Source organism: Calypte anna, chromosome 5A, assembly GCF_003957555.1.
Source record: "Calypte anna isolate BGI_N300 chromosome 5A, bCalAnn1_v1.p, whole genome shotgun sequence".
NCBI lineage: Eukaryota > Metazoa > Chordata > Aves > Apodiformes > Trochilidae > Calypte > Calypte anna.
In genome coordinates this window covers 10,587,265-10,611,137 of record NC_044251.1, presented here as the reverse complement: position 1 = coordinate 10,611,137, position 23,873 = coordinate 10,587,265, and the positions used below count along the sequence as shown (strand labels likewise).

Below are 23,873 nucleotides of genomic sequence, written 5' to 3'. Positions count from 1 at the left end.
AAAATTACTATTGTCACACTTATGTGTGAAAGTGCTACCTATTATAGGCAAGAAAATAATTGCATTTTAACCTTAATTTAGGTCATTTATGGATATTTAAGCTTTTTTTCTGCTTCATGCATCAATTCTTTTTCCCAATTATTTTGTAATGAGAATACCTAAATTAATACTGAGGTGCACAATCTACCGTTGATTATATTTTTTTTCTAAAAATTTCATTAAATTTTAAAAGTCCATGTGACAAATAAACGTTTTCTTATGGTGTGATGAGATGGATTTCTCATAGTTCATTTTCACTGAGTCTTTGAAAGATCTCCCTTTGGAGAGGAAGTGCTGGCAATTTTGGTCTTGATGTAGTGCAGGTAACTCTAGCAGCTTCTGGCCACAAAATCACAGCAAATACATGCCCTGGTTCAGTCAGTGTAGGCTTTTCCTGGTTGGTTTCTGCCATCACAGATCATACATTGGAAATCTTTGCCTAAATTTCCTGTCATTCTGTTTTAAGCCCAGATAGGAGTGTTTGATACAGGACAGCTTGGATGTAGAAGAAAGTCCTGTTCTGTGACCAGTTTCTAAATTTGAAGTTCCATTAGCCTCTGTTACTCCTGTGTTTTGCACAACTAGAAGGAGAATGAGTGGCTGATACCTGGAGGATCAGGATAAATCCTGTTCAGTGAGCTTGGCCTATTACTACTGTATTCCTTAAGAGCTTTGTTGCATAGGAGTGCACAAGAAATTCATGTGGAATCTGTCTCTGACCTTTCCAAATCCTACTAATTCAGCAGTGCTCAGCAGAGATAGTATTTCCTTCATTATGTCAAAGGTTCTTTGCAGAAATTGCAGGATTGCAGGAGAGAGAAGAGTTGGCTTCTTTTTTGCATCTTATTGCCTTATCAAAGCGAGATGTAGGATTTCAGTGTTACCATAAGAGCGTAACATACACACACTGTGGACCTCTTATTGGACAGAAATAGTGAAGTTTGAGTCATACTTGGTTGCTGTTTAGTTGCTAGGAAGATACTGAATGAGAAGACTTACGACTGTTATGACAGATTAGTTAAATTACTTAATTTTATTACTGCTGGGATTTTGTCAGTACTTGCATTCCAGCATTCGTTACATGTTTCCAAAGAGAGCAGAAGCTAAGATTTCTGAAAAATGGTTTAATTTGTTTAAAAAACAGCCATGTTAAATAACAGAGTGTCTAAGTTAAAGAGAAAATTCATGGTAAAATAAAAAGGTGCTGATAAAAGTTTCAGACTTCTGCAACTCTTGCTGGTAGAAGAGGGTTACCCCACAAGACTTGTAAGACTGATTCTTTTCATTAGAGTGTAGGTGTATCTAAGCCAGATTCAAACACCATCCTACAGTAGTGATGAGTAACAGTAAATGACTTCTTCAGTTTCTCTCACAAATGGCCAGCACTGGCTAATGGGTACTGCTGTTCATCTTCACAAGCTATTTTGCAGTGGATATGGGAATGAGCTCACAAGACCATCCCCTTTCCCCTTTTATACACCCTGTGCTAGAGGTAAGTGTGGTTTGGGGGAATAAGGGTGGGATGTCATGAGATGAAATTGATGTGGGCTTCTTAAACTTTTTGCAAACCTCAATAAAGGCATGTATCTGGGGATGGGCAAAGATTCAGTTGAATTCTTATTTTTTGCCCAAAGAGGCTACCCAGTCCTAAACTGACATGCTTTCCTTGAACTGGGAGTCAGAAATCCCTTTTCTCTTCTGTTTTTCTGCTGCAGAAATTCCCAACATTCCCATTATGTGGGCTCCAGAGAGGGGTAAGCAACATCTTCAATCCCACCCAATCATTTCCAAACTAATTCTTTGCTAGTATTTTTTGCTTTTTTTAATCATCATCAGAAGCAGTTTCTAGACATATTTTCCCCATTTGTTTGATTTTCTTGTGGATTCTCATATTTTTGTTTTATAGGAAGGTCCCATGGCCTCCCCAAGTGCTAGGGTCAGACTCATCTGCTGTTTCCATTTGTGTGCTATTCTCCTGTGGATTTTCATGGTTCACTCTGATCTAATGATATTACCAGAGGGTGAGCATCTAGCTTCTTGGGATTGTTTCATTCACGGTACCCTAAGTTACTGAAAAAGCACTGCCACCTTGCTGCCCTGTCAGTCAGTTGGCAGGGTCATGTTTTGTCCTTGCTGACATTCCCATCTGATTATTCACAGGCTTTGGTCTTTTGCAGCCTTGCCTGTCTGGGGACTGCCTGGTGTTCCCTACTTTCTTTTATCCTCTCTGCCTGCTGGCTGCGTGGCATTGCTTTCCTGAAATCTTGGTCCTTTGCCTGACTGTCTGGCATTACCTCTTGACCAGCTAATTGCTTGCACTGCCTACCTACTGCCCTCTCCATCTGTTGAATGGCACGTCTTGCCTCCTTGTCCTTTCCAGCTGATTGCACATTGGCACTGCCCTGCCCTGGCTTCCACTCCCAGTGCCTGGCATCACCTTCCTGCTGAGTGCATTTGCTGACTTTGCTGAGCTGCTCTGCCTCTGCTTGGCACACTTGCTGACTGTTTGGTATTGCTTTATCTACTTGCTGAATGTCTGGCATTTTCCTTCTGCCTTTTCACCTGCTTCTTGATTATAGTGTCCCCTTGCTGCTCTCTGAGTCTGCTTACTCACTGATACTTGCTCTTTTGCTGTCCTGTCCACTTGCTTTTCTGCCAGGCATTTCTATCATACTGTCCTGCCCACCTGCCTAGATTTTATTTCTAAATATGCAACAGTCTGAAAAAATTAAAAAGAATTGTAACGAATGGGGAGGGGGGGGAATTGTCTGGCTCTTTCATGATCTGATTCAAAAACTGAGCTCAGTATCAGCATCCAGAACTGCTCAAAGCCCTTTCCCTCCTTACAAAATAAATTAAAAACAAAACAAAACAAAGCTGAATCATATTTAGTCTTTGTTTCCATCACCTCATTCAATAGGTGTATTACTGTTCAGTAATACTATCTCCAGTATAAAATTTGGTAGTAATTAAGTGCTAAAAGACATCACTAACATTACCTCCAGTAATTCTCAGAATCCCTGGAAGGTAGGTAATAACAGGGGGAAAAAACAATCTGTTGCTGAAGCTCAGAAAGATTAAGGTTCAAATGTAAAGCTATATTCAGTAAACACAGTGGATCAAAGGAGGTAAATAAGAAATTTTACAGATCTCTTAATATAAAACACAAGGTTGCAACTAATCTAAAAAAGCCATTGGATCACTACAGTATTACCAAACCACAGTGTGTTGTAGTTGCTGCTTTCTACTCTTTCTGTACATGGAGAATGGTCACTTGCCAGTTCACAGAAACCTTTTGTCACTCTCTCACAGATTAGGAACAAGGACTTGCCTACATCTGTAAGATCTATAGTAAGGGAATAAATCATTGTCATAGCTCAGAGTAAAAAGTAGGATTTCCTGCCTCTTTTCTGTAATTCAACTCACTTGACCTATCTTTTCCTAGCTCTGCCACAGTTTCTGGCTTATTATCAGTGGATTTAGTTTTAATTACAGCTTTGAATCCAGTACCAACTAGGAACCCGAGAGAATGTTCTGTCATAATTTCATACTAAAGTCTTCCTACGCTTAAAATAATTGTAATATAATTTTAACTTTAGCTTTTAATCTCTCCAGATTTAATATTACTAATTTTTCTGCCTTCAGAGATACCCTGAATATGCAAGATCATGTCTTAGCAGTGAGGCAGGGCAGCATCACTTGAGTCAGCAGCATTTTTCACTGTGTAAGACAAACTGTGGAATCAGAGAGGGACACTGTGAGAAAGCAGCTTGCTTCCCAGCCCTGGGCCCCAGCCTGCCCCTGTGCAGGATGGCTCCCAGAAGGGCAGAGAATGCTTCAAATAAGATCCAATGGGAGCCTGCTCCTCATTTTGACATTATTCTGTTGAAATCTGGTACTGCTCTGAGGAAGCAGAGGACACAAATATCCCTTATTCTCTTATGGTCTCCTAGGCTCTCCTGTCCTCTCTCTTCTCAGTTTTTCCAACCCTGCCTTGCTTCTCCAGGCATGTATTTTCTTTTACAACTTTGCAAGCTCTTAGAGACAGTAGGCTTGACAGTCTCTCACTTCCCACCAGCTTCACGCTGTTGAGGGCTCTGGTGACAAGAAGAGATCTCAGTGGCAATTCTCCTTCTCCAAGCTTTAATTCCCAGTGTTACTTTACTGCTTCCCTAGACTGTTGTTTGAGAAGTGACACTGGATGCTGGGAGGGAGGAGGAATATTCACTCAATCACTGCAGGACCACAGGACGCTGCTGGAACTCACTTCTTATCCCAAAAAACATGAGTCATTTTTGGTGTGTCATTTGACTTAATTTTAACACAGTTTTGAAAAAATTAGTGTACCTCAGGAAAATGGCTGTTTTTCAAATGATATTCAGGTTATATAAACTTCAAACTATACAAAATGCAGAAAGACATCAAAAACTGGAGAGAAATAAACAATATTTTTCTTAAATATATGTCATTTTCATACTTGAAAAACACCTATCAGAAAACTGATTCAGTGCTGTCTCGGGCAGTTTTACTGTAAAATATCAAGGTAAATCAGTTTTCCACCTGCAGTGATCAAGTTACAAGTACAAACATTTTAGTTAGTTAATAAACAGATCTATGCAGTGTTGAAATAATACATTATCCATTTTGTCTTTAAATGAGACAAAAATTTGGTTCTAGAAACAATTTGCACACAGAGCCCTTAGAATAAATACCATCATATCTATCAAATTCCTGTAATAATGATATGCAATGTTATTTGAAGGGGGGTTGTTGGTTGTTTTGGGGGGGGTTTGTTGGGTTTTTTTTTTAGGGCTTTTGTCTGTTGTTTTGCTAAGATATTCCTTAGTCTGTCCTGTGCACTTTTAACAAAAAAATTAGCTGCTGGAACACTCACTGAAGAGTTGAAAGTCTTTACAGCTTACAGACTTTCACTTTCCAGGATAACTAAATTTCCTGTTATCAGCATAATTGTATCTTGGTTTTATTTCATCTTGTGAGACTTCCCTATTATCCTTTATTATTATCTCTGATGAAAAAGACTTGTTACATTTCTGATAGTCATTTTCTGAACTACTGCTGTGTCTAAATCCTACAATTTGTCAGGAACATGATTTTCATATACCTTCTCCTTACTTTAATGCAGCGTTTGAAGTCCATTAAAATTTTTACAGCTTTCTTTATTCTACTCTGTTTTCTAAAGGCGTATTTTCTTGTGATAGTCAGCATCTAAGTTGTAGCATCTAAGCAACTAATTTATTTGTTTTTTTTTAAATCAAATTCCCAACTGATACAGATCTTTTGCTCTCAAGAAAAAGAACAAGTATATAATTATTTTGTTACTCTTTGGAGTTCCAAGAGGTGTTCCACTGCCCTAATCCACTTAATCACTGCTTCCAATTTCAGCTGAAGTTTTCCTTTTCTTTTTTTCCATAGAATCACAGAATTATTTAGGTTGCAAGGGACCTTAAGATCCTGTAGTTTCCAACCCCCCTGCCATGGGCAGGGACACCTCCCACCAGACCAGGTTGCTCACAGCCCCATCCAGCCTGGCCCTGAACACTTCCAGAGAGGAGGCAGCTGCAGCTACTCCAGGGAACCTGTTCCAGTATCTTACCACTCTCACAGTGAAGAATTTATTCTTAATGTCTAATCTAAATCCACCCTCTTTCAATTTGAAACCATTACCCTCCATCCTATCACTGTAGGCCCTTACAAAAAGTCCCTCCCCAGCTTTCCTTTAGGCCCCTTCAGGTACTGGAAATGCCTCTGTGAGGTCTGCCCGGAGCCTTCTCTTCTTCAGGCTGAACAACCCCAACTCTCTCAGCCTGTCCCCACAGGTGAGGTGCTCCAGCCCTCTGATCATCTTTGTGGTCGTTCTCTGGACAAATATTATTTTATGAATAATGTGTTTGACAGTGACTCCTATTGACTTGCAATTCAGATTTTATTAAGTTTGTATGTTGTTTCTGAATCCAGTTTGAAAAAAAGACGTTATTTATTTAGACAAGAATGATTTACTTAAGTATTATGGTGAAGAATACATAATGCCTTTTTTTCATGCATTGCCATCAGTGATAAAGGCTTTTGTTGCCACAACTCATGTAACAATTTGCTGGAGGTAGATTCATATTGAGTAAGTTTCAATCTCTCTATTGTTACCCCTTTGCTTAGTGGTTAAACAGCTTTTGTTAGAAAAAAATAAGGGGACAGATACACAAAGTAAATGTAAACACAAGACAGTTCTGGGTTTTATATGATTACCTCTATGTATCACCATTTGTAACCCTTTTTTTTTCCCTTTGTTCTGTTGATTGTATTTGAGATGATTTAAACACAGCATCCTCTAGGTCCTCTTTTCTTACAGTGTTCTTTAGAGTACAGGCTAGGAAAGGCATTTACAAGCTATAGTACAGTGTTAAACTGGTTCCTTAAGATAATATTCATGACTTTCAAGTTATTGAATTTCTGTAATGAGTTAAAGTAGACCCTGTCATCCATCCTTCAGTGAGTGTTCCAAATTGTTCCCCCCAGTGCCTTTTTCTCTTTTTCTGCAGACAGGTTTTAGATTTTGAATTTGCTGTGGTATCTTTCGGTTCACTTGAGAGTTTGATGAAGTCAGATAGATGTTATGGTTCAGAAATTTTATCTGAGACTGCACCTAGACTTTTGTTTGCATAGCCCTTTACTGTTCTCAGAAGACATCATAGCAACACTAACTAATCTTTTCCACCCTTGCTGTTTGCTTTCAGGAAAGACTTGTTCACCTTAATTAGCTTTTCTTTTTTTTTTTTTTTTTTTTTTTTTTTTTTGCAGGTAGACTGTTAGACTTTATGAAATAGGCTTTATATTATGTAGTTTTGCAATCATGTATATCACTCAGGTGACCAATTTTGCAGATTTCAAAGCTGAATATAATCTCATATTGCACTATTTTTTTTTTCTCTGCATTTTTGGGCTGTAGCTTCATCTTCAAGAGAGGAAAATTATTAGATATTGCCAATTCTTTCTACAAGCTGACCAGTTCTTTCTTTCAAACCAAATAGTGCTTCTGTATCCAGTGGCAAGAGGATTTAATCCATGAACAGCAAGGCCTAAAACTACTGTGTCTTTCAAACTCTTCTACAATTCATTCAAGTTTTACTGATTTCTGTTGTTCAGAATTTGTGCTTCCAGTGATGAGAGGAACAGAGAAAGGCACTAAGTTCTTTTAGATGCCTTTGTCGCCTAGGGATTTTGTTTCCTGCAGTATCTTAATGACAAGCTGCTATTAACTCATCATCACTCTTCCCAGGCAAGAGGAAGTCTCTAACAGTAGAGTTTTCTTTCATCTTTTTTAAGCATAACAAAGATGGTTTACTAAACTAGCTGGAACTTGTGGGATTTTCCAAATTAAGAGCTTGTCTCATTCTTAAAACAGCTTAATATTTTCCTCAGAAATAGTTATTGTGGTTTTTTCTTTCCTTGCTAGCTTTCTCTAAACGAGGACTTTCTAATTTAATCAGAGCCATAGTGTTGAGGCATTAACCTTAAGTGCATATGATTTCTGTGTTGTTCTGAATTATTCTCTTTCATTGGCCATATTCATACATAGAAATACTGCTGTCTGGTTGGTTTACTGAAGGTGATCTACTTGGAGCTATGGTGTTTGTAGTTGCTGTTCTCTGAATGTGAATACATTGCTGTGGCAGTGAGCTGCCTGGCAGCTGTTCCCAGAGTCCAGTCCTTATTTTAAGTACTCAGAATGACAAACTTGTTCTTTATGCCCATTTTAGAACCTCTTCTTCTTTACCAGTTGTTAAAATCTACCTATTTTCTCGGTGATGCATTTACACACTGCTAGTGTAAAAAGCAATCTACTGAAAAAGTTTGGACACAGTGAATTTTATTAAAAAACAAAAAGTTTTTTCTGCACGACGTGGTCTGCTGCTTCAAGCATAGCAGAAATGTATGTGAGGGGAGGTTCTTATATACCTCTCTTGTGATATCTATACTAATGAAAAAGTGGCTACATTATAGGAACAGGGCTTTGAAGTTAAGAGCTGGACAGTTAGGAAGTAAACAGACGGAATTTGCCTATACAGTACAAAGTTGCATTAATGTTAAAGCTTTATGCTGTTACAGCTGAGTAGTGTCAATAAATGATTGAACTAGTTTTAGGTTATGTGTGAAAGACACTGTAGCAATAGCAGCTTCTAAAACTGGAAGAAACTGGTGTTTTGCATACAGAAATGTGTACAGAAAATATCTTAGGAACAGTGAAATTGGGGCAAAACATTTGCACTGGATTTTGTTTTGATTTTATTATTATTAAGTATTGTAATCCATTAATTGTAAAATCAAATTCCCAAGGAAAAAGTACATTTTTAATATTTAATATTCCTCTTTTAGTTGTAGATTAGGAATTTTGCTATCTTCTGTTTCAGTGCTCTGTGCTGCAGCAGTTTCAACCAAGATATTTGCAATCTTCTCTCTGAGAAAACTTTTCATCCAGGTATTTTCATCAGAGTCTTGGAGAAAAAAAAATATGATTTGTGCCAGGAGTTAAATAATTCTGTATAGGAAATTGTTTGACAGTGTGCACCGTGGGTCCCTTTGACTTTTGAAAATATGATCAGTTGTTCAGTTCTAGTCGTACATCATCATGTGTACCTCAGTTGACAACTGTTCAGACTCTGAACACATGAATTGCATCATTAGATGCAAGGATCCTTCCTATGAGTTTTTAGCTTATGGCAGAAGTACTTTAAAGCAGTTGTTATTAGACATGCTTTATGATTTACTAGGGAGGAAAAATATATATGTAAAGGAATCTTAAAGTACTTTTTATACTTACTGGATTACCATCATACATTCTTGAAAAATTATCACTCTGTAGTTCATCATTTGTAGTGTAGAAGGTGTATTTTAGGAATAAATTTTTTTAAAATCTTCAACATAGATGATTTGAGATCTGAAATTGTTTGCACTTTACCTGTGGCAGGAACTGACTGGGGTCTCTGAAATACAGATATTTCATGTGCAATATTTGTTCTTGGCAAAAGTTAGCAACTGATAGGAAACAACAGACAACGTTGTCCTAGGAAAGGAGTTCCACATCTCAGTCCCAGTCAGAAATGCATTGGAGCTAAAGCACTTCAAAATTATTTATATAGAGAAGTGAAATTGCAAGTAAGAACTTTTGGGTTTTTTTACTGCCCGAGAGACTGAGCAAGTTCTTAAAAGAAAGCAGCATCCATTTCTGCCTGGTGGCCTCATTCTTTGTGTGCAGTGAGGAGGATCTCTGAAGAATAGGATCTTTTCATTCCCTCTGATACTAATACCACAACTAAGCAGAAGTGACAGGTTTGTTCCTCTTAGGTAGTTTTAGATTTCATTTTAGATTTCATTTTAGATTCATTTCATTCTCCCTCCCCCCTTATATGTGAAAAAATTCCAGGTTTGGCACAAGGTTTATATAAAATTAAGCTACCTGTACCGTGACTGTTTTTGGTATAAATATATTGTCTAGAAGGTAATACACATAACCAGAAGCACTAAATAGGGTATTTTTTTGTGAGACAGTGCTCCCTACTTATTATTCCGTTAGTTAAAGCTCATTACATTGTCAGTTACATTAATTATAGACATTCTTACTGATACTCATTTCACTCATTTTGCCTGTATGATTCTGTGAGTTGTAGTGAACAAAAACTTCCATTTCTCAGGTTTTGCTCCACTTCTTCAATTTTTATAGATTTTTGCAAAAGTCGTGATGGATTGCATAGCTTTTTGCATTTTATATTAAATATAAAGCAGTTTGAAGTAACTGAAGGAAAACTTAAAGAATAATAATAATGATATATAAAATGTAACAGTGTTTTTGTAATAGCATCATGGTCTCATAATATCACCAGTAAGTCTTCGGTTATACTCAGCAAGGGATTCATTCTTAGATGAAGTGGACTTGAAGTGGGAAGCACAGCACTTTGCACATGAAGAAGCTGGAAAAGGAAGTAGGCACCTGATCCTTCCTTGTAAGCAAGTGCAGGGACTTGTTCCCAGCTTTTGTTTTCATGAGCTGATCTCCCTAACATCTTCCCCTTTGCAAATACTCTGCCTTTACGTAGCTGTAACATACTGCATCTGGTGGGCTGCTGCATGTTTGTAGAGCATAAAATCCATGGTGCAGGAAAGCACTTAGTATGTGTTTGTTTGGATAACTGTTTCTAAAAATGATTCTTCTGTTGGTTTTATGGCAGTGTGTGGAGGTGGACAATATCATATAATTAAGAACAGCTTGTATTGCATAAATTATACACACATTTACCATCTTAAAAATAAGTTTAGCTATCAGGATTTTCTTATAAAAATGCTACTGTTAGCACTTACTATATATTAGAAGTGCACATGGTTTGATTGCCCACATGTACCGATTTAATTAATGTTTCCATTATACAAATGGGGCAGGTAAATCAGTGATCTGGGAAGTTTATATAAATCAGATCCCACTAGTTTTATCTCAAAACTGAGATACAAACCCACTGAGGTGCAGGAATGAGTTACAAAATATCCACAATGCTGCTTTCTCTAGTATATTTGTTTAAATTTTCATTGTCTTCATTTTATATAAAATGTGACTACACCTTCCCCAAAGTGTTTTGAAAGCTGTATGTAAAAACGAAACTGAATGTTATGAAGTAAATCTTTTGATTAGTCATTTTTCAGTTGAAGGGAAAAAATCTTTTAAGGAAAGTTGCAATAAATACTAAAATCCTTATTAACTGATAAACACATAATTCTTTGTTTACAACAATAGCTATCACTGACGTCCAACTATTAAAAATTGAATACATTCATGGCTTGGTCAAGCATAAATCACTGAGTATTGTCAGAGGTACCTCTACCAGACAATTGTTTTTTACAGTTATATAGACTGTGAAGTTGTACTGGTAGAATAATTTACTGATGCCTGTTTATAAACAAAGACATTGAATTAGCTCCTGGCATCTGAGTGTCAGGCATATGCATTGTTAGGTTACAGTAAATGGTATGATGGGTCCCAGTGAATAGAGGGAGTTTGGAGAGGACAAGTTGCAGGCAGAAGCAGTCATGGATACGGGGAGAAAGGGAGTAACCAGAGACTATATTTAATCTAATCTGACAGCATTTATTTCTGTGACACTTTGTGTCTCACCCCTCATAAGGGTGAGGGGCTGGCGTTGTTCAGTCTGGAGAAAAGGAGGCTCAGGGGAGGCCTCAGTGCTCTACAGCTACCTGAAGAGGGTCGGGTCGGTCTCTTCTTCATAGTGACAAGCAATAGAATAAGGGGAAATGAAGTCAAGTTGTGCCAGGGAAGGTTTAGATTTGGTATTAGGAAAGATTTTTTTACTGAAAGGCTGGTCAGGCACTGGAACAGGCTGCCCAGGGGTGGTAGTTGAATCACAGTCCCTGGAGGTGTTTAGAAGCCATGTAGATGTGGTGCTGGGGGATGTGGCTTAGCACCATACTCCTTGGTTTAATGGTTGGACTTAACAGTCTTAAAGGTCTTTTCCAACCAAAACACTTTTATGGTTCTCTAAGTTCTTTAGGGTCATTCTGTGACATTTAGGATCTTAGTGGCAACAGAGTCACTGCAAATACGCTGTGAGTACAAGCAAACTTTAAATTAGCATTTTAGTGCTGCAGAATTATTATCAGTGGAAATACCCTATTGGTGCACGCAGATACACCCGTGTCTGAATGTAATTTTTATTTGACTCTACTAATAGTGGTTTCATCCACCTTTGGCTGTTCTTAGATCTCAGTTGGGAGAAAAAAAGGAAAAGGAATACATACTCAGGTCAGTTATTGGAGGAATATGCACCAACCTCACCACTGAGAAGAGGGAAAGGTGGTAGAGTAAGCCACCCTCATATGTTTAGCCATGTTTTGGTTTTATTTTATGTGAAAGAATTCTATAAATGCCTGGGAGAGCTCTCAGTATGTGTCTATATATGTCTGGCAGGCATAGCAGCATTGAACATCAGAAAGACCCAACAGCAACAGCAAAATGGAAACTCTCCAACTCAGGCTGAGTTTCTTACTGTACAGGAAAATTGACAGAAACCTCAGTGGTCACTTCATGAGGAGAAACAAACTCATGCATCAGGGACAGCACTCTCCTGATGTCTATTTACACCAGTTGGTTCTACAAGCCTAAACACAGTGATTGGTGCTTACTTAAGCCTTTTGTGAGTTATTCTCTACTACTCTGGGACTCTAGAACAGTTGATGGGTTTTTACAGGCCTGTACCATTAGCACTCATGGATAGCATGTTGCTGAGCAAATGATGACTCTCAGGCTATTACTTTTAAGGTTCATGTGACCATGTTCATTGGAGAGGTGTGAATCTGTCAGAAGCTCTAGAATGAAAGCAGTCACCTACTTCTGGGATCCCCTCCCTTGTTGAGAAGCAGATATTCAGTGCCCTCTGGATGCAGGCCATGCTTGGCTTACATGGATCTGTGACATCTTATTGACATTGAGAAGCCAATGATAATCATAATTACATACATGTGAAAGGACATCCATTGTACTCAAAGGATACCCATGGCATATCACTGGCTGCAGCACCCCAATGATGTGTTAAGGCCACTGCATAGTTAGAAAGTTACTAACTTTGAGGACAACTTGAGAAACTTTTGCAAACCTGCTTGACTTTGATTGCTTTGGAACAGTAACACATGCGATTGTTTTTAGCCATTTGTCAAATTAACTGAGCAGCTGGCCAAAGAAATTTGATTTTGGAGAACATTAGAGAGTTCAAGCATTCATTCAATGAAAGACAGCATGATGGTGAGAATGAGTGACTCAAAACTGATCCTTATCTACAAGTATCAAAAGAAACCAACACTATAATCTGTATTTTTTCTTGTAGTAAGATAAGAAATGGATAAGTGATTTTTAAGTGAGATGCTCTACTCAGTCTAGCTCCATGTAAGCTCTATTTTCTCCCCTGCAAAATGAGAGTTGGGAAGTAGAGAACAAGCTGAAATGACTGGCTTGTGAATAAAAATGACAGCAGAGGTATACTGAATAACCTTGAAGGTATCTCATCTCCAAGCTGAAAGATGCAATTTTTGTTCCTAAAATAGACGGTTCTTACACAACTGGGTGACAGACGTGACTGACATTTTTGTTGCATATTTGATCTGTCTTCATAGTTCTTTGCCCAGTCTTCTGAGGCTTGTCTGTGGTCTTTGAGCTCTGTTGTGGAGGGTGCATAGGTATTTCTTTGATTAGGCTCTTGCAAGACTTCCTCTTTCAGTGGAAAGTTCAAATAGGTAATTAAATGTTATCTATGCTGTAGTCTGTTAAATATAAATTACCTGCAAATTTGTCCATTAATTTGCATAAATAGCTTTATGATATGCTGTGCAGAGTCATAAATTTTAACTTTTTCAACAGAAATAATGTTTTCAACAGAGAAAGTCTCAGTCATCTTAATTTAATTAAATTTATTATGACTTCTCCATCTCATATTTGCATTTTATTTGAAGAGATGAAACTCTATTACTGTCCCAAAACTGCTGGGAAATATATGAAATGTCTCAGATCATTACTTACTGCTGAGGGCAAACTTTGCTGTGTTTAATACCTGAAAGACAAAACTAAGGAGTTTCTGTACATTTAAAGAAAAGTAGTCCTAGGTCTTTTAATTAAAGCAATCTGCAGTGGATCTATCCTCCAGAAGCTGCCTGGGAGGGCTTCCACAGGTTAGGAACTGAGCGAGATTAATTTATAGGGAGGCAAAGAAAGGCAGTGAAGCAGCAGAAAACTCTGTGAAACCAATTGGCAGTGAGCCATCTGTTAAACAGCCACAACTACGTCAAAGATATCTAAAAATATATCAGTTGGTTTGGGAACATAATGCCCTAACTCCAATAAAAAGGCACTTCAAAAACAATTCTAAAATGTGTATTAAAATAAGTTGTATTTATTCATATAAAGATGAAATATGAGAAGAACTGCCTTCATAGACATTGTTAGTAAGTCCTGAGCTGTTGTGTAGAATAATTATTTGTTGGTCTCTACTTCTCTGTGGAGTAGAAAATGCCATTTTATTTCACTGTCCTTCTCTCTCTTATTCCCGACAGACTGGCTTCATGTCCAATCATGTCCTGTCTTCCTTTTTGATTCTTCTGAGTTTTTCCCTCATGTATTGCCTCTGCAAGCTGCCTCTCACAGTCTTATTTAAATCCCTCTCACTTCATTCCCTCACCCTCCCTCTACTCTCATCCCTGCCCTTCTTGCAGTCCTCTTGCTTGGACTTTCCCTCTGCGTTTTTGCAATTCCCTTCTCCTGTCTAAACCTTGCTTTTCTTTGCAGTCCCCAAACTGGCCTCTCTTCTTTTCTGTCTCTCTTCTGAACTCTTGCTTTTACTTTCAAACATTCCACAGCTGTGGAATGTTTGCACCTCCATCTCATATGCATCTGTCATCTTTGCAACTGTCACCTTATGAAGGAGAAAGTGGGGACATTTCTTTGCTGTAATTTTTATATTTTATTTACTCCAGTATTTTCCACCTACTTTTTAAATAGTATCAGCCTTAGGTTTAAGAAATCAGTTTATAACTTCATTCCTGATGAAGGCATCAGTGTGACAGCTCTGAATGAAATCTCATCATTTTTGCCTGCTTCTGCCCACATGGTAGTGTCATCATTTCTGCCGTAAGAGAGCCAGAGGCAACAGCCTGAATTTGTGATTAATTTTGTGCTAACACTACGGCCCCCTGCAGCAGGCGGAGTCTGGATGAGAGTGAGACTACCAAGAAAAAAATGCCCACGAAACAAAATTTGACAGTCTCAATTCAGCCTTACTAAAACTCTGGTAAAATGTGAAAGTGCTGAGTCACTAATTCTTTAATGGTCTGCAGGTAGATCCTGAGCTGGATACAGATGTACATCCAGTTTTGGGTTTACCCTTCCTTCAAACATGAGAGAAGTATTAGAAAGCCTGACCCCCAGCACTTGGGTGTATGTCTAGACACAAAGTATCTGCACATCACTGCTATTTTCATTCATTTGTGAATATCTAACTCAGAGTGTTCTTCCCAGTGTGCTGGTGATTTCAGTTACTGTAAACTGCACATTTTCAGTCACATTCTTGAGGGCATCCCAGGATTGGACTTGCCAGTGGCTGATTTCATGAGCAGATGTCACTGTAAAAGTTACTTAGTAGCAGCCTTTTTTGGTTACATCCATTTGCTTGCATTCAGGTTGCAAATATGAAAACAGGAACTTTTCCCTGTTTTTGGAAGTTTGCCTGCAGAAATAAATATATGAATGTATATTTTGAAAGAAGTATTTTTAGCAATTTCTGTTGTGGACTGCACATGTTTGGACATTCTTTCCTTTCAGATTTTGTTGCTTAGTCTACACATTTTTAACAATCAGATTTCTTGCTGGCAGTGACATTTTATGAAGGTCATTTTTCTTGTGAAGTTGGAGAATGGACTTGAATTTCATTGAAGGAGTCCCTAAGCTGCAGGATCATTGTTTATGGAACTCTCTAGCATCGTGTACTACCTTTGAAGCCTGTTTAGAATTTTAACTAATGATATCTCCAAAGTGTCACTGTGCTCAAGGGCAAAAAAGAAATCTCAAAAAGCACTTCGTATTTAAAGCTGGTTTTTAATAACTTTGAAGCATGGTATCAGCTGAAAAAAAAAAGGTATAGATAAAGAGTTACTATGTATACACACACAGAGAATTCCACATTACAGTAACTTTTTCACTGTTAGCATAAGTGTCCCTTTTTCCGTTGCAATGCCTTTTTTTTTCTATACTACAAAACCCACCAGGTTTATGGACAGTCTTAAGAATTTTGATTGATAATTTGATCTTAAGCACTCAGTAGAGAGGCTTTAGTTAGTCTGTGTAATTCCTAGCCTGCTTCTTCTCATTTCCCCTGAGTGGAAATGCAGACACTGGATTATATTAATGAGGACAGAGGATACTAAAACTAACAAGCTATGCTTGAGATAGAAGAGGCTGTGGTCTCAGCTACTGAATTAGAATTACATGTTTTTCCATAAACTGAAGCTCCTGCTTTCCACAACTGAGCACATACCAAGATTGCTTATTAATAGAAGATCTTGGTAGCTGTGTCTGATGTCTTTGGATACTGACATATTCCTTTAAAACATGCTAAATGTTAGTGGCAATCTTGGAGATTGTGGCCACTTGAATATCTGTACAGCTCAGGGATATTTCTTCTGTTTTATTTATTCCTTCCTGTTTTAGCTGTATAGGAAGTATAGGAGTCCTGGATCCTTATCATAGGGATGCCACTGGTTTAATTCTGTGGTTTTCCTTCTCTATGACTTTGTTTTCCACATGTAGGAGCTTACAGAATTACAAGGTTATTATTTATAGTTTAATCTTTCGCAGAGAGTAGTTTGTCTGGTTTTCTTGTATTTTATTCTTTTGCTATATCAAACTGCCAAGGAAATTTAGCTTATTCAGAGTGTTCTTATATTTAAGATTTGCTTTTCTGTTTTGATAGCTGTACCATCAAAGCGTTGTAGTTCAGTTTTATGTTTTACAATGGATTTCACAGCTTTATGAGCATTGCTAACATTTTAGCTGTGCCAAATAACCTAGAATCTTGTTTCAGAACATAAACCAAGATGATCCACTGAACAGCAACTACAGTGAGGGAAATGAAGAGAGGGTAGAACTGTAAACTGCCTTTGAGGTATTATATCCAAACTGAAGTCAGATGTCGGAAGATGAGACAGATTGTGTGTTTGAGAAAATTTGTCTTTGGAAGTAAGGACAGAAAGTAATGCACATCCCAGAAAAGTAATTTTCCATCTGATTCCCTGTGTGGAAAATGGACTAAAATGACAAGAATGTTCAGGCTCTGCTTCCAGGCTTCTCAATGCCCACTGCATATGGACTGCTTGTGAATAAAAGCCACCAGCCTGTTTAGAGCTGGTGTTTTGCTGACACAGTCAGAAGGGAAGGTCTCAGCCTCTGGGCATTATCATTACCATTTTACTACTTTCCTGCCTGCCTGCTACATGGGCTTCCCTTTGCAAATTTTTTTTTCTGTCTTCTGCGCAGACCAATTCACCCTTCTCATGCCTGGGAGAATCTCAGTGGGAAAACACATATGAGATTGATGAGGAAGAGAATGCAATTACATTGGGTCTTTTCTTTGCTTATTCCCAAACATTCTTTCTTTTCTGTTAGAGGGAATTGTTGTAATTTATGTGGTGGTGTTAACATTTCCTACATATATAGGTTCTTGACTTTTAACGTTTTCTATAGGTGTCTTTGCAATACAGCTGACAGTGCTTCTTCCCAGCTCCTTGTCTTTCCCTATTTTTTACATATCCAAGAGAAAATTCCTTAACGTGTTTCAGTGTTGAGAATTTAGCAAGGACATCTCTTGGCAGAAACAAAAAAAAGGAGATATTCTTACCCAAATTTTATCTGGTTACATATTTTTTTTGTCCTTGTACTTCTCCATTCACTTTCCTATTTAATCTTTTATTGCAGGCCACTAAAGAAGTAATAGAACGAGAAGCCCCTGGTATGGCCCTGGCAATGCTGATGGGATCACTTAATGTTACTCCTTTGGGTATGCTCTCTAGGTAAGACCATTTCCTTCAAACTAAGAGGTGAGCTATTTCATTAGAAATCTAGATTGTCATGGAATTAATCTACAAAAATACCTGAAGATCAGCATTGTTATCAAGTCTAGAAGTCTTAACTTCACCTCAGTGGCCTAATTCCAAGAACAGTAATTGGATTCTCTGATTGAATTCCCTTTTTTGTCTCCATCAGGCACTGTATCCTCTGGTATTTTTCTGTGCCAGGATATTTGTAGTATTGATGCATACTGTTAAACAGCTGTCTTTTCATCCTAGAGCTGTGGCATTTTGGTGTTGAGTGAAGAACTGTTCTATACATTGCTCATCAAATCCTAAATTGTTTTGTGGAGCACAAATCTTTTGATACAAGCAAACATACTTTTTTGAAGTTGCTTTTATTCTAGTATCAGAAAAAGCTCTGTGCATAAGATAAATGGTATTTTATGGAATGCTTTCAGATATAGTACTTCAGTTCCTATGGTTTGGTATGTCCTGCTAGCTAATTAGTTGCAGTTTCTCTGGTTGTTGGTGTTTCTTCTTTATAAGTGATGTCTCTTTCTTATCCTGTATTTCTTTCTGGAGTTGATTTCTATTTTAGGCAACACTGAAAGGGCAGGTTTACCAAGTTAGTTAGTATCTTCAGATTCTGTCCAAAGTAGCAGGTATTTTCATTTTTTTATCTTCTCTAATTTTTTATACCATAGTTTGTGTTTCTTTAAAGGGAAAAGATAAAAGAATGCTGCCAGAAGGAGGGGAAAGGTTAATTTTGCAGTTATGTTTCTGATCAAGAAAAAGATAGCCATTTAGATGACACTACCAAGAATCAGCATGCAAAGGGCTATTTTTTTTATAATACTGTTTCAGTCATTAAGTACACAAAAAACCTACAGAATTCCAGCATTTTGGCTTCTTGTGCATGAATGCATTATTTGTCATGATTAAAATTTACTTTTTTTTAGTTCCTCTGTAAATGCTTAAGATGAAGCAAGGAAATTTACTTTTCTCTGGTTAGGGTATCCTGTGAGTGATCCTGTTTTGGTTTTGGTGCTCTTTATTCAGAATCTTTTCTGAAAGCAGACTCATATTTTTATAGAAATTCCTGCAAATTGAAGTAGTGTTTTAATCCCTCTTTACAGTGAGGACTAGGGCACACATTAAGAGGGATAAAAAACATACACAAATTTTAAGTACACCATTTAAATGTATATCTTTACTTTTCAATGTTAACAAACATTAAATATCACTTGTCCTAACCTCACCTGTCACTAACTTCATTTTGAGAAGTTCTAATGGATAATTTTTTTGTGTAATTCCTTTTACTTTTCAAAAAAACAAAAGCAGGAGTTCTGTTATGCAACATTACACTGACACTTGTTTAAATCACCTGCAGGTTTGGAAATGTTGGGTCAATCATGTTGAATTTTATCACATGAACTTTTAAAAAATTTTATAAGTTCTAGTCTGTCTTCCTGGCTATCAGCTAGCATTAGAAAATGGTGAGTTATTTTCTAGGCTGGATTCACAGACACTTAGAGGCAAATGGATGGCAGTGAGACTAATAGTTTGGATTCAGTCCCAAGGTCCAAAAGTATCTTAAAGTGTCATAGACCTCTTTATATGTTTCCTGAAAACGTTCCCTTCTCTGTGACCTTCCAAAGCTGACCTTGTCCTTGAATTATCTCTTCCTTTCACCCTTTTTTACCTGTCAGCTACCCATGCCATGCCATGCCAGTCATTATGGAGACTTTTAAAAGCACTTTCTGTCTCCTTGTATTCATCTTTCCAACTTTTACCAGGATAATTTCTTACTCATCATGTTGTTTTTTTACTGAAAAAGATCAAGTTCTACTTTCCTATTTCTACATTGGACCTGTATTTCTTTCCTGCCACATCCATTTTTTCCTTTCTTCTGCATCTTGTTTTTCCTTCCAATCCCATTTCCATTCCTATCTTTCTTTCTCAGACTTCTTTGTTCTTTCTTAAAATTTCTGACTGATGCTTTATAAGGCTGAGGGTAACATGAGATCCACACCATCTCCCTCATTTGCTCTATATTTGGAGGCATATTATCTCTCAAATTACTCAGAATGTGTGCACATTTTGTATGCTTTTACGTTGTGAGCACACTATATTTTTTGCAAGCCATGCAGTTCTTAGGTACTTCTACTTACTTTTGCATTGCTCTCTTGAAAAATTTTTGGCAGCTTCATTTCTTCCTTGAGTCACCAGATGTGATTATTGGCAGCCAAAACTTGTAGCTTTCTGGAGATTGTCTGCTGATTTTTTAGTATATGTTGGTTGCACTGGTTATGTATCTTACAATGTTCAAAGGTATTTAAAGCAGATAAAAAAGCCAAGAAGATTATTAAAGGAGCTATCTGCCAAACACAATTCCACCTTGGTTTATTTCTGTGGATAATTCCTGTTTTCTTTATTTTGAATCTGTCATAAACTGTATCCCATGTATGGGATTTGGTAGATGGAGTTTGTGTTCTGCACATTTGACTACTGCAGGAGTAAATCAGCACATTGATTTGTTACATATAAAGTAAGAAGTAAAAAGATAATTGATTTAACACAGGCTCTTAGTCTTTGTATTGCAGTAGAGCATTCCTCAGCTACCTGAAATTCTTTCTTAACTATGTGTGTATAGTCTGTAAGAGGTGAATATAAGAAAACAGGCTGGGAGTCAGACAGTGTTCAAGCTGCCAGTTGAAAATAAGACTTCTCTACAGGTGGCCTGACTGGGATATCAAAAGTTCATTTTGTGCCCAGAAACTGTCTCTGTGCCATTTAATGGTGAGCTTTATGACAACTGTCACTAGAATATTTGCTGCCCTGCTAGAAAATGCCGTGCTGCCAATAAGTGTGGTCACTGAGAAATATTTGGGTAAGAAGAAATCCAGGGAAGTTGTCTGCCCCACAGACAATTAGACTCAAATTTTTTTAATGTCCCATGAAGAAAATATTTTTTATTTGATCAGCACTTATGACTCGTACTTGTGTTTGATAAAGAGATTTTTTACACACGTTCTCTTAACTGTGGCCTCTGTATCTTTGTGGTTTGTTTTTGTCATTTTACTTTTCTTTATCCTTATATGCCATCCCTGTTTTTTCAGCACTGTTTTTGTAAGCAGTAGAGAAAAGCAGGAAGCACTCTTTACAATGTCAGGACAAAATCCAATAATACTGATTTTTTTTTTCTTTCTTAGCTATCTAGCTAAGAAGAGAAAGAGGCAGACTCTGAAAAAACAGAATGCATTCAGCAGTCAGGGGTCTACGTTCAGCCCTGCATCAAGACGAAAGGAACTCCCTAAAGACAAAAAATAAAACAAAATAAAATCTTCAATCTTTTAGAGTTAGTTTCATATTTTTTGAGAGGGAAAGAAAGGCTGTTAAGTAGAATTAGATGCGAATTGCCTAAGTGCAATTTTCACTTCCCCCAGTGCTTTCTTGATGTTGCATCTTTTTTTTGTGTGTTTTTTTTTATAAAGATGATGTATTTGAATTAATGAAACTAACGTGACTTAGTATTTTTACTTGTCAAGAGAAATTATGTTTGACACCATGAGTTATCATAGAAGGGTCAGGATTGGAAGGGACAAACCCCCCTGCATGGGCAGGGACACCTCCCTCCAGACCAGGTTCCCCACAGCCCCATCCAACCTGGCCCTGAACACCTCCAGGGAAGGGGCAGCTGCAACCTCCCTGGGCAAAGCAACAATTATGTTACAAAGGAACCACTTGGATGTGGAAATAGGGACTGTATCAAAGAATGCATTGGATGCCAGTTAACAATAGAATTAAGGAAGCTACACAGATCTAAAAAAGATGGAAATCTAGCCAGTGTTTATACTACCAATTAAATGCTAGACTCTGTTAGCCTTGTCTGATGCTTTTTCAGCTCCTGAGCTGTTCTTTGAGAACATGATCAGCAAGTATATTTAAATATTGGAAACAGAGTTTACAAATTCTGATAAATAATATAATTTAACCTAAATGCTCTGTTCTTGTTTCTAGAATGGATAAAGTTGCAAGCAAGAATTTCACTGTGGGTTTCTTTCTTTTCAGACCTGTGTGTGGAATCAGAGGGAAGACTCTCATAATTAATTTGCCAGGTAGCAAGAAAGGGTCACAGGTAAGAAGTAATCTTACTGGATTGCTACTGAGGTCCCATGATGAGTACTTCCCATTGTTCAGAGTGGTAGAAAGTACCCACTACAATTTTACAACAGTGAATAGAAATGCATGCTCATGTATCTGGACACACCATCTGTCAGGGCGATACCATTCTGATCTGATTGAAGATTCTGTCACCAGGACAACATTACATGAAGTGCAAGAGGGTGCTCACTGTAGCAGGCAGAGCTAATGATCAGTGTAATGGTCTCCTACCCTTCCTCCTTCTCGAGTCACATTGTACCCAATCCTTGTGCTATTTACAGCTTCCAAAAAAGTATTCTTTTTCACACAGCAGTAAGAAGAAAGCTAAGTGTATGGTAGAAGTTCCTGGAGTATGAATACTCCCAGTTTTTGTTCACAAGGGGTAACAATGGAAAATCCCTTTTCAGAGTTTGAGGATTTTTGGAATCTTTTTGATAAGGGTATCAGACTTCATACCTTTAATACAGGTGTTTGTTTTTCTTACTTCCTTCATTTTGCTAAGTTTGGATAGGGAAGTTAGGCTTTACATTTTTATTCATGCATACTTTCTGACTAGAGCAGAGAGAAACACAAACATCAGGAGGAATTCAAGTGTCTGTATGTATTTAAGGCTACATCTTTACAGTGCTCTTTTCTTTCAGTGTAGGTGGCCGATAGATCCAGAAAAACAGCCTCCTCCAGACAAATACTGCTTAGCTGAATAGTGGGCTGTAAAGCCTGATACAAAACTGAGGTAGATGCCCCATCAGTCATGAGAATGTGGTTCTCCAGGGCTCAGTCTATGGCAGTGGCATTCTTAAAAAATGTCTTTACCTCTGGCCTCTAATAAATGTGTACATGGTAGTTTATCAACATCTTCTGAACCAGTAGTGCCTAGCCACAGAGGAGACAGTACTAATGTGTTTGGTAGCACAGCCCTGAAGTCGCTGTTGCTCAGAAGACTTATGTTGAGACATAAATAAAAAATGTTTATGTGAGTTGTCACCTGAAAGTTGAAGAGGAAGTGTTTTGAATACTGCTATCTTAAGCAGACATCACAGGTTTTCAGATACATTGTCTACGTGTTTTAGTTCTATAATTTAACCACTCCTTAGAGTCTTTTTAGGAAATTTAATGAGACTCTGTTATTGAAAAGAAATTTAAAAGTTTTCAAGCCATGTAACAAGTGATGGAGCAGGAATATACCTGCTTTAAAGTCTTCCAGTTATGAGTGAGAAGTCATATGTAACTATACATATTTCACATCACAGAGGGCCCCATTATCTTTTAGAACTGGTGCACCAGTGAGAAGATTTTTTCTTTTGTTGAATTATGAAAGAGATGAAATAGCCTGCAATCTCTAATGGGTTTTGCTGTGTTCAGTAGAACTTCTAACATGCTAGGTACAGAAAGAAATGTCATTCCCTGCCCTGAGGCACTCAGACTGTGAGGATACGTAAATCATAGGAGGAGGAGGAGGAAAAGAAATGAAAAAAATGATAATAAATATCTTAACAATAGTTCCATATAGACTAAGAAATAAAAAAGATAAATCTGTGGAAAAGAAAAAAGTCATATGATTTCATTGTACAAGCAAGCTTTATAAAAGCTGATGATTTATTTGTTTCTGTCATGATGATACTCTGTACTTTCACAATTTATTTTAATATGAAACATCTTTAAAGTATCAGATTTCATAACAGATTTTTACATTTAATAGTAGAGAAAATTGTTCCATAACAGGCTGGATTTCAAGAACCAGTTAGGATGGGATGTTACCAGTAATTTCTCTCATCTCTCTCTGTTATGACTTGCCTAATTTCCTTTTCATCATACTAATACAATCATATAAGAAGCTTATATAATGCTATGAAATTGTAGCAGTATACATAGTTCATTAGTAAATATTAAAATATTAATATAAAATGGCAGCAGTATAAATGCTTTACTTCATCTCAAGAATGGATGCAATGCATGCCAATGTTTTTTCTTCAGAGAATGTGTGGCATGTACTTGTACAGATCTATCAAGATCTGTATAGTATTTCCATTTTTGTGTTGTTCTTGTCT

At 37.4% G+C, this 23,873-nt stretch overlaps 1 protein-coding gene across 4 annotated transcripts in view; it reads left to right on the top strand.

The window, feature by feature from the left end:
* The window catches only part of GPHN (gephyrin), a 274,169-nt gene that overhangs the window by 146,969 nt on the left and 103,327 nt on the right, over positions 1-23,873 (top strand). For 2 of the 4 annotated variants that reach the window (XM_030452041.1, XM_030452040.1), the window contains exons 5-7: positions 1,755-1,793; positions 17,567-17,661; positions 21,733-21,799. In XM_030452041.1, coding sequence (XP_030307901.1) covers positions 1,755-1,793; positions 17,567-17,661; positions 21,733-21,799 — 201 coding nt within the window. The remainder of the gene's footprint in view (positions 1-1,754; positions 1,794-17,566; positions 17,662-21,732; positions 21,800-23,873) is intronic. The other 2 variants (XM_030452043.1, XM_030452042.1) reach the window with 1 other exon arrangement.